Raw genomic sequence first — 12,135 nt, 5'->3', positions numbered from 1 at the left:
TTATGTTAAATTTTATTAAATGCTAAGTTAATTGCTATGATTTTTCTGTATATTTCTAAAAAGTTTATTCCCTTGAGGTCTGTTAGAACACAGTATCTGAGGTGACACTTTACCATGCCCATCAGTTTCCTTTACCTCAAGCCTCACTCCTGGTCCAGCTCATGTAAAAGGAAAGGTCTTAGCATTTTTTCTCTGACATAAAAAGTATATGTATCAACTGACTGTAGTAGAAGGTAGCTTATGAAGAATCAAGAATTGGCTCCACACCAAATAAACCATCTTTAAATTCCAGACCATCTAATCTTTGGATTAACTTTTATATTCTCTTAATTGCAGACCCAAATATTATAAAAAGTATTAGCAAAATATTTAGGTGATGTCACATTCCTCCTATTAGACCTATATATTATTGTTGTCTATATTTAAACTGAAAAGCTATGAGTGTATCCTGTAACAGTTACAGACTTGAAAATTTCTGAGTAATAACTAATTCTGAGGAATTAACAGAGGCAATACACTGAAAGATGAAAAATTGTGTGGCATATGCAGAACTTTTCTGAGCTTCTTTCTTTCCCACTTGTAAAATAAAGGAATGGGCAAAATAAAGGTAGTATTTTATTATCATCCTTAATCTACTGTATTTAGAGGAATGTATGAATATAATTCTACTAAGAATATTAAAGTCTAAAAGTTTATTCAGAAGCCTAACCAGAAATGATATCTTATTAACAATTAGTAGTATTCTGGTAAAGAGGGTGTCACAAGCAAAGCAAGGCCAGTTGGCCATTTGTTGACAGATATCATTGGAACATCACTTCAAAAAAGCCTCCAAATGCCTCTCTCTTTCAGAAAAGGGAACTAGCAAACAGTTAACACTGCCAATAAATGAAATGAGTATTTCTAGAGAGGTTTGAAACATGCACTGAAGTTATAGAAATTCTAATATTTGTAGGAAAGCAATACAAATAAAACCATAGGAAAGACATCATTTTGACCTGTTTTCTTTTTTTTGTTTGACTTAAGGGACTACTGCTTTCTTGGAAGGCATTTTACCACTTCAGTTACTCTGCCAGATATTGACCTATTTTCCTGAATACAGATTCTGAAGTCTGTTTTCTTAAAATTAAATTCATTTTAGAATAATGTCAAAATCTAAAATTTTAAGAAACACACATTTGCATTCAAAAGGCAGATTTATAATTCAACCATGAAATACAGTTTCATATTTTAATGAATTTGTACAAGTCATAAAACATCTGGTAAATCTTAAGATCAGTAAGCATTTAGCCCACATATAGTAGAGATGGAAAGGCAGGTTGTCTAAGTAAAAGATAAAATGGAATGTAGATAAAAGAATTTTGTTCAACAAGAAATGTACTCATTATCTTACTAATGTAACTCTATACAGCAGCTTTACAATAAAATTAAAAAAATATTTAAAAACCTCTTTAAATTTTGGTTATTCAAACAAAGTACTGTGAAGAAGTTGTTAATCTAAGGGGCCAGGTGTTCACTGAATGTATGAGAATAAAACCTCAAGATGGAAAAACAACTAACTTTAATTTTCCTCAGCTGGCTTTTCTATACAAGGCAGATATTCAACAGCAAAAAAAAAAAAATGATTGTAAGAGAATCTTGATTCTTTCTTTGCCCTTGTCCCCCAAGAATTCTTCCTACCACCAACAAGGGAGTCAGAACATGAATCCAAGAATATGTCAGCAGATTAGGAAATCAGGTAAGTAGTCAATTCATGTGAGGTAGCACTATGCTATTACTAAATGCTGATGAACAAGCAACTGCCACAAGTAAAGTTTCCTGTAATTCATAAGGATTTTCCTTCTGCTAACTAATCTGTGAACAGGTTAGGCGATATATTAAAAACTGTAACAAAAATCTACAGATTCCTTCAGAGTGTCAAGGTCCTGGTTGTTGGGTGGCAGTGGTAGATAAGGATAATGGTATTAAGCCTTGGCACACTTAAGAGATTAGACTGGAAATCTACTGCTTCATTAAATGAATCAATCCATGAATTCCTATACATCTGGATTGCCTACCTTCATTACTGGCAATGTAAAACAGATAAAGATATGGCTTATTAGTCATTAAACAGATGCATTTCCATCAATTATTGCTTATTTGTAATTCACATTAAGTACTGCAAGCCGTCATAACACTATCTTCATTTACAAAGATAAACAGTTTCCTCTATGCTTTTCAGCAAAACCCTGGGTTAGAAAAACTGAATTTGTCTTATATTAATACACAATAAAGTCTATCATTTTCCAGCTCTCAAAAACAAATGACCATCATTTCAACAATGGGAAAATGAAAATAACTCATTCCTTAACCATACTAACCTGCTAATTTGTTTTTAAATTTTTATTTTTCTTTGGTGGTACTGAGGTTTCTCTCTCAAGTTCCTTGTTAAGCCATATACCTCCAGCCCTGCTTTTTTGCAGGTTATTTTGGAGATGGAGTCTGGCAGACTTTTCTAGCTAGGCTGACTTCAAACTTTGGATTTCACCCTAAAAGTAGCTAGGGTTAAAAGTGTCAGCCACCAGTGCTTGGCAAATCTGCTTAATTCTTAAACATATTTATACAACATAAACAATACTGCCAAACAAATAGAAAAATGCTCTTTGGAAGTCTTATAGAACTGGCCCAAGATAATAATGTCACTGGAGATAGATGGTGAGAGCAGAATGGCTTTAGAATTAAGGACTATTTAAATAAACCAAGGGTTAAAATCAATATCTAAGCTCATGAAAGCATTGGTATTACCATGTATCTAGAACATCATCCTTAACTGGCAGTAACCAATAAAAATTGGTTGAATGATGAATTCCTGAAGATTCTGATTACAAGGTATTTTCCTATGTTCCCTTTATTTCTATCTCTACTGTCAAAGAACAAGGGCCATTTCCTAAATATGTCACTGAAGAGCCTAATTGCCCCTGGAATGTGCCATAATAATTTCCTAACTCTGCCTCTGCTCAGACTTCCCCTTAATTCATGTCAATCCTACCCAACTTCCTATTCTCCCACATTCTCTGGTCTACAGAGTTCATCAAACCACCATATTTCCTAAACATCAGATTTTGAGATACTGACTCACATCTGGAATTATTTTTCTCTAAGCATAAACTGTCCTATACATGAGAGAGACTTCAAGCCTTAAAGAGCACAGAACTCAAGGCTTAATGGCTGTGCTACATGACTGGTGACCTCCAGCAGTGCTCTGTAGTGGAAAACATCACATGTCATACCACTTAGTAGCTATGTGACTTTGGGTAATTTCTGTTTATGCCTCCAATTTTTTCACATGTAAACTGGGAAAATGGTTTTTTTTTTTTTTTCTGTAGAAAGGCACTACGTAAGTACATGAAGTACTTAGCATGGTGCTTTACCAAAGAACAGATGCTCAGCAGTAGCAAATATTACTATTTCTTTTTCCTTCAAGATCCAGAGTAAGAGTTAGATTTTGGCCCAACAACCTGTAAGGTCCAGAATTGTAGGACTTGTAATTTTAAATTCTTATACTCTTTTAAGTGACTCTAGAGCTCACAAAAGGCATCTAACTTGTAATTGCTTAATTTAGCTAAATAAGCTACTGTTATGGGGCAAAGACACTGTAGATAAAATTTAAAAAATTAAATCTAATTACTTCTTTTAGAACATTTAATGTCTATAGTAAGCTGCTAAATTGAAGAATCTAGATTAAAAAAGTAAAATATAAAAGCTAACAAGCTTTTTTTACATGAGTCTAACTTCAGAACAGAAACAAACTGTTTGAAGTTTTCTTGCATTTCAAATTACAAGCACTTATCCTTTAAGTGCCTTTCACAAATTCTTCAGTTTTGTCTTCCTTCTACTCATCCCTAATCTAGACTCAGGAGGCTGCCTTCTCTTCTTTAGAGGATTTTGGTACCCAGTACTACAAAAACAAACAAACAAAAAGTAGCTTCTGCTAAAACTTTAGGATTTAGGATCCTATCCTATCAACTTTAATGATATATCTATGTTGAAATAGCACTATTAGAGCAGTATTCCTCTGTCTGTATTGCATTAAGTATCACATGGCTTCAAATAGAAATGGCTTTGAAAACATACCGATTCATCCTTCTGGCCCTTTCTAATACTTCAAACATATGCTCTTGAAATAAATCAAGCCGCCGGTAGCGATTATTTTCAACATTCTTCCTAATAATGTCAAAAGTAAGGGGAGGTTTATTAGGGAAGTTGGGATCCACAGCAGGAATTTCTGCTAAGGAATCACTGTAGCATCTTCCCTCATCATCCTGATGACTCATGACTGACACAAAAAGATTATGGATAAGCTCCTGAATCAGCAACGTCACGTTTGGGACATGAGAGTCCTCATCTCCTTCTAGGTCTCTCCGAGTTTCAAGCAAAACTTTGTGAAGGACAAGGGCATCTTTGTAGATTAAAGATTCAGGTTCATTGTATGTGCAGGCATTGTTAAACATCATGACAAAGTCTTCAACCATAGAGTCTATATCTTGGTACTTGTTTGCCATCATGTGACTTCGAATTTTTTCCATATCCATGGGCTTTTTAATGGTCAGATAGTAGTCAGGTAGCTCAGATCGAGAAGGAAGCCTCAGAAATATGGCACTGAGGCGGCGACCCCTCTTATCAGTATAGTTCTTTACCGCTTCATACACTTCATTTAGTTTCTGCTGCATTGGAGTCATGTACTTTGATTTTTTAGGAGAAACACCACTTTTCCTACCTGAAGAAAAAGATGTAATAGTAAATGGATAAGCAAACTTAAACAAACTTAAATTTGTTTGCTGACAGTATAATCACAACAAAGGAACTATTTCAAATGATTTGTAAACATAATAATCAACATGTTCTAGTAAGATAGCTTTTTAAAAATTAATTAAAATTAATTAATTGAGCTGGGAGCTGATGGCTCACGCCTATAATCCTAGCTACTTAGGAGGCTGAGATCTGAGGATCACAGTTCAAAGCCAGCCCAGGCAGGAAAGTCCGTGAGACTCTTGATCTCCAATTAACCACCAGAAAACCAAGAGTGCTAGAGCGCTAACCTTGAGCTGAAGAGCTCAGGGACAGTGCCCTAGCCAAGTTCAAGCCCCATGACTGAACCCCCAACCCCGACCCTCCCCCCAAAATTAATTGGTTTGGGTGGTACTGGGGATTGAACTTAAGGTCTTGTACTTGTTATTAAAACCAGGTGCTCAATACTTGAGCATTTCAAGTCCCCTAGACAGAAAAAAAAAAGACCAGGAAGAAAATTTTAAATATTTAGAGTAATCATATTTTTCAAGCAAAGTAAGTGCTGTTAGGTTGAAGTATCTGTGAACAGGTAAAGACAATCACTAAGTGAGTGACATACTAAGTCCATCATCTCTGCTATCTCAATCTCAGAGATTTAATTTTTGAATTAAAGAAAGATGCAGAAGACACTGATAAAAACCTTGTAGCTTATAAGCTTATATTATACACACACACACTCTCTCTCTCTCTCTCTCTCACACACACACACACACACACACACACACACACACACACAAATTATTTTTCTAGGTCTATTTACTGAATAGTTAGAAACAATGACCAGGTCAGTATCAGTATAGCCCACACTACATTTATATATTTTTTTAATTTTTAATTTTTTTGCCAGTCCTGGGGCTTGAACTCTGGGCCTGGGCACTGTCAGCAAGCTTCTTTTTGCTCAAGGCTTGTACTCTACCACTTGAGCTATAGCACCACTTGCGTCTTTTTCTGTGTATGTGTACTAAGGAATTAACCCAGGGCTTCATGCATGCAATGCAAGCACTCTACCACTGAGCCATATTCCCAGACAAGACTATAATTTTAAAATACTAATTTCAAACATTATCATCAAGGAGACCATACCTTTTCATTTATTTTTTAATAGAACACAAAAAGATTGTGACTCTTTGTAAAACATCTGATTTCCAGTCTGGTACATCATAAAACTCTAGAATTAAATAACTTACCAGTAACTTCTGATCGTCAATTTAAAACAATCTAAAACAATCTATACATTAATAAAGACAGTAACTGTAATATTAAACTCAGCAATATGTTTGAGTCTAATAATTCTTTCTTTGAGGCAGGGGGCTGGTACAGAGGTTTGAACTGAGGGCCTGGTCACTATCCCACAGTGCGCACGTGCGTGCTTGTGTGTGTGCGCAAATGTGTGCGCCAGTCCTGGAACTTGAACTTGGATCCTGGACAACCTTCCTGAGCTATTTTTTTGCTCAAGGCTAGTGCTCGACCAGTTGAGCCCCAGCTGCACTTCTGGCTTTTTAGTGGTCTCAAGAACTTTCCTGCCTGGGCTGACTTTGAACCATAATCCTCAGCTCTCAGCCTCCTGAGTAGCTAGGATATGGCATAAGCCATTGGTGCCCAGGTCCCATGAACTCTTTTTGCTCAAGGCTGGTGCTTAACCACTTGAGCCACAACTCAACAGCCAGCTTTTTTTGTTGGGGGGGTGCTTAACTGGAGGTAAGAGTCTCACAGACTTTGTTGTCTGGTTTGGCTTCAAACCATGATTCTCAGATTTTAGCCTCCTGAGTAGGTAAGATTATAGGGATGAGCCACCAGTGCCTGGCAAATCTGGTTTTCTTTTTTTATTTTTTTGTGCTGATACCAAGGCTTAAGCACTGTTCTTATCTTTTTCCACTCAATACTTATACTCTACCACTTGAGCCACAGTTCCACTTCTGGCTTTTTGCTAGTTAACTGGAGATAAGAGTCCTAAGAACTTTACTGTCTGTGCTAACTTTGAACCATGATCCTCAGATCTCTGCTTTCTGAGTAACTAGGATTATAGTCTGGCTTCTAGTGGTTGATTGAAATATTCCAACTAATAAATGATCAAGAAATATTTTATGACTCTTCAATGAATCAGTGAAGTGAGCATCAATATATGTTCAAATAACAGAAAGACATGGCACAGCAGAAGTATGCCACTTAATAACCTATAAAATTGTTTTTTGTAGAAAACAGAGAGTATAGAGAATCAAAATTCAATCTAATCAAATCCCCTAGTTGAACCTACTCATTTGTAGGAAACAGGAAAAAAACCCAAAAACCCCAGGGACATCTTAAACTGCAAAATAGAAATAAAACTCACAAAACTCAAACTGTATAAACTATAGTACAGACACAATTTCTTCAATAGAAAAGCTAATATACCAAAAGAAATCTCAATCAAATGCAGTATGAGGTCTTATATAGAGTCTATCTCCACCAGTAATTGTTTCAAGACATAATGAAATAAAGTGCAGAAAATGTCCTATAATTCTTGCATAGCTGGGAGCTGGTGGCTCACATCTGTAATCTTAGCTACTCAAGAGGCTGAGATTGCAGTTCAAAGCCAGCCCAGGAAGGAAAGTCTGTGAGACTCTTATCTCCAATTAACTACTTCCAAAAGTGGTACTGTGGCTCAAAGTAGTAGAGTACTAGCCTTGAGCCGAAGAGCTCAGTGATAGCACCTAGGTGCAGAATTCAAGCCCCATGACTGACCAAAAAAAAAAAAAATCCTTGCCAAACTGAAACCCAATCTAATGAGGCCTTTAAAGTTAACATATTTTCAGGAAGTAAGGGTGATAAAAAAAAAAAAAGTTAATCAACAGCCTTGCACTGGTGACTCATAGCTGTAATCCTAGCTACTCAGGAGGCTGAGATCCAATGATACTGGTTCAAAGCTAGCCTAGGCAAGAAAGTCCATGAAACTCTTTGTCTCTAATTAATCACAGAAAAAGCCATTAGTGGTGCTGTGACTCAAGTGGTAGAGTGCTAGCTTTGAGTAAAAAGGAGCTCAGGAAAAGTGCCCAAGCCCAGAGGTCAAGCCCTAGGATCAGCAATAAAAAAAAAAAAAAAGTTAACTGACAAGGAAATGTACTAACTGAGAACTTTGGACACTATGTAAAGTAACCTGTTTTCTTCTATGAGTGGCATGAGGGAGAAAAAAAGGTGATTGTTCTAGATTATGATCTTAAGAGCACCACAATCAAATATAATACACTGAATTTAATTAGATCCTGATTTGCTTAAACCAACTGTTAAAAAATATTAGTGCTGGGCTGGGAAAGTGGCTCAGTGGTAGAGCGCTTGCCTTGCATGCATGAGGCCCTGGGTTCCATTCCTCAGCACCACATAAGCAAAAAGAAAAAAGCAGAAGTGGCGCTGTGGCTCAAGTGGTAGAGCTCTAGCCTTGAGCTGAAGAGCTGAGGGAGAGCGCTCAGGCCCAAAGTTCAGGCCCCACGACCGGACCCAAAAAAAAAAAAAAAATTAGTGAGACAATCTGAAAAATCTGAAAAGTTGCCAGTACCAAATTATATAGAAGTGAAAACAACATGATTGGATTTGTTTTAAAAATAATTTAGAAAAAAAGAACAGAAAAAGGATATAGGAAATAAATGTAGCACAATCCTGGAAATGCTGAATAACAGGGAAATATAAATCCATTGTACTTTTCTTTATATTGTATATATTTCAAGATTGTTTTTACAAGAAAACAGAGAAGCTAAAAATTATCATTCCCTATCAAAATTGCCTTTTCCTGTAAATATATTATTTAGATAATTAGTTAGGTTACTTTCCTAACTCCATTTATGGAATTCTAGCTTTTAAAGATACTGTGAGCTGGGCCTGGTGTACCATATCTATAATCTTAGCTACTTGGGACGCAGATGTAGGAAAGTCTCCAGTTCAAGGCCAGCCAGGGTATGTCTCAAGTGGCAAAGTCCTTGCCTATGAAACCCTGGGTTCAAGTCTTAGTATTGATTTTAAAAAAGCATTATATCCCCACAAAGTAGGATAATTTTTGCAAACCTATGTATGCTTTTACAATTTCATGAAAAGATAAAATGCCTTAACAGCAAGGAGTCATCACTTAGTAATTCCCCAAAGCAAATGTGAAATTCACTTTAAAGTTATTTCATAGAAAAAGATGTTAACTTTCTCCTTTTCAGCACACATAACTCCAAAGAATACTGACAATATCACTATCTTTAGCTTTATTTTTATACTTTCAATAAGGCAAAAAAGTAGTTCACTAGTTTTAATTACTTTTGGTGTCTTTACAATTTTTTTGTTGTTGTTGTTGTCAGTCATGAGGCTTGAACTTGGTCTGGGCACTGTCCCTCAGCTCTTCAGCTCAAGGCTAGTGCTCTACCACTTGAACCCCAGCATCATTTCTGGCTTTTTCTGTTTATGTGGTGCTGAGGAATAGAACCCAGGGCCTTATGCATGCAAGGCAAGCACTCTACCACTGAGCTACCTTCCCAGCCCCTTCCTTTACAATTTTTTAATATAATCACTATCCAGAGTGCACTTAAATGGTAGGTTAGTCTCTAACTTCTCAAATTCTGTTTAATAGCAGCTGCTGTGATTAGATTTCATTCTAGTAATTACTGTACAAACAACAAAATACTTCCAAATACACTTTCAGGTAGATATCTAATATAGAATGTATGTTCTTCCTACTTAATGCTCATAAAATGCTCACTGCATTCAAGAAAGCAAGTAAAACCTGACATCATATTCTGGTCTTCCTCTCCCACTATTATGGTTTGGACAATAACTGTTAGATTCCTAGGTGATGATATAACCACTTAAGAGTTGACTAGACCAGATGGGGTCAAACTTTGGTGGCGTTATTGGGAGAGGATTTAAGATAGGGGCTGGTTTAAGGAAGTATGTCACTGGGTACATGCCTTTGTGAAGGATATCTTGTCCCTAGCTTCTCCAAGTCTTTCTCTTTTTCCTGTTACAAGGAAACTTTTCTCCTCCATGCACTTTTGCCATGATATTCTCACTGTGGCCCAGAAGCAATGGTGTTACTCTCCATGGACTAAAACCCTTGAAACTGAGCCAAAATAAATCCTCCTCTTAGGTATTTGGTCACAGCAAGAAAAAACTTAACTAACCTTCTCCCTCCCTACCCCTTCAGTTTACTTAAAACGCAGTAAAAGACAGTGATTGAGAAAAGAAGCTTCATGCTAGAATTACAGTGTATAAAATATATTCACTGTTTAACTAAATATTATTTCAGAAATAATATCTTGATAGACTAAACCAAATAACAAACTCTGAGGGAGCCTTACTCAGCTTGAGTTTGGGAGAAGCCATGTCGTCATCATCAGGCAGAGGGCCCAGCTCTTTCCTCTTATCCTTGAGTAACTTCTCCAGGATATGCGCATCATTGTAAACCTACATTCCAAAAATATATTTAAGATAATTTTCTTAAAAAAACTTCTGTTAAGGTAATATACACCTGTAAAGCAGAGTTTATTTTGCTGGGAATGATGTTACATGCCTGCAACCCCAGCACTTGGGAGGCTAGAGGCAAGAAGGTTTTGAACTGAAGGCTGGTCTGAGTTACATATTGAGACCTTTCTCAAAAAGCAACAAAAAGCAAAATGACAAAATTAAAAATAAGAAATAGATTTTTAAATACATGATTTAGAATAGCTGTAGCTATGAACTGCTTAGGCTCTCTGTAAAACAATATCATCACTACCTCATGGGAAGATCTAAGCAGTGAATGATACTGTTTTTAAGCTTCCTATGTGATTCTATTGTGCAGATAAGCATGCTAATGTCTGAGAACCATTGTTAGAATTTTTCCAGTTTTAGCAGAAATTCCAAAATACACTTATATGTGTTATTTTCTTAAAAGATATTTCTTTTCCTCTGGACCTTCAAGGTAGCTGACCTAACCCAAAGTAAATTAGAGATTAAAAATATCTCTCTAAAGACCAAGTCAAGTGCAATATTATGTGGCTATGAACAAGTTTACTCACCTAATGGCCCTGCTGCCACAACTGCCTCCTCCTACCTTCCCTGGACTACCCACCAGAATAGTGATTGAAGGAAGAAGTGCTATCTCTTCTCTGGCCACCTTTTGTAGGGAGAGCTTTTATTTAAACCAGATATAGCAAGGTGGGGCAGGAATCAGTGATTTTTGAGGGTAGTATAAACCCCTATTTTATATGGAGGACCATCTTTTTTATCTACAAATATCTTTATGATGTATGGTTTTTTTTTTTTTATTTTTTAGGGTCCTGTCATGGAGCCTGAACTCTAGGCCTAGGCGCTGTCCCTCAGCTTTTCAGCTCAAGGCTAGCACTCTATCACTTGAGCCACAGCGCCACTTCCAGCTTTTTTTTTTATGCTTATGTGGTGCTGAGGAATGCATGCAAGGCAAGCCCTCGACCACTGAGCCACCTTCCCAGCCCTATGATATATATTTTAATATATGAATGTATTAGAATGATTTGAAAATGTTAATTTGAGAGATTTAAAGTAGACAAGAGATATGAAATACATATCAACAAATCAAAACAATATATCAAAAAAGGAAGACTTACTTAACTATACTGATAGAGAACTGAAATCATGGTCTGGGAATATAGCTGTGTGGTTGGTAGAACATGCTTATTCTAAACAAAGCCCTGGTCTTGATCCCCAGAAGAAAAAATAAAAATAAGACAGATTTTTAATAATAAATAACTGGTTTTCCTTTGATGGCTTATTTGGTATCATGCACTGTTCTAAATACCAGTATATACTATCAACACTAGGACACATGGTACTAGTATTACAAAAGTATAGACGAGGAAACTGAAATCCAGGAAAGATAAATTACTTACATAGGGACTGGCAAAACAAATTACAATTTCTGAAGTTTTATGCTTTAAAATGTACTCTCTCCCATTTTAAGCAACAAAGACCATATATTAATACCTAGTCATCAAGAATAATGTAGGTGGGGGCTGGGAAGGTGGCTCAGTAGTAGAGTGCTTGCCTTGCATGCATGAGGACCTGGGTTCAATTACTCAGCACTACATAAGCAGAAAAGTTGAAAGTGGTAAAGTGCTAGCCTTGAACTGAAGAGCTGAGGGACAGCGCCTCCCCACCCCCAAAAGTAATAATAATGTAGGTGTAGAGCTGGTCTCACAAAATGCATTGCTGTACTAGCATTCAAAGAAAATATAGGCATGGGATGGAAAAACTGAGAGTGAGGGAAGGGGTAACATTGTTCAAAAAGAAATGTACTGTTTACCTTATTTATTTTTTGGGGGGGTCCCAAAAAATAGCTGTCCCTCA

The 12,135-nt window shown here is 36.5% G+C and overlaps 1 protein-coding gene across 13 annotated transcripts in view; it reads right to left on the bottom strand.

Annotated features, from left to right (window-relative positions):
* Positions 1–12,135, bottom strand: part of Pbrm1 (polybromo 1) — a 123,086-nt gene that overhangs the window by 49,512 nt on the left and 61,439 nt on the right. For all 13 annotated transcript variants that reach the window (XM_013030760.1, XM_013030767.1, XM_013030769.1 and 10 more), the window contains 2 exons: positions 10,131–10,236; positions 4,111–4,753 (listed from right to left, as the gene is read on the bottom strand). In XM_013030760.1, the coding sequence (XP_012886214.1) occupies positions 4,111–4,753; positions 10,131–10,236 (749 nt within the window). The remainder of the gene's footprint in view (positions 1–4,110; positions 4,754–10,130; positions 10,237–12,135) is intronic.

This window comes from Dipodomys ordii, unplaced genomic scaffold (genome assembly GCF_000151885.1).
Source record: "Dipodomys ordii isolate 6190 unplaced genomic scaffold, Dord_2.0 Scaffold132, whole genome shotgun sequence".
NCBI lineage: Eukaryota > Metazoa > Chordata > Mammalia > Rodentia > Heteromyidae > Dipodomys > Dipodomys ordii.
Note: the sequence above shows the minus strand (reverse complement) of the source record. Positions and strands in the feature narration are given on the sequence as shown.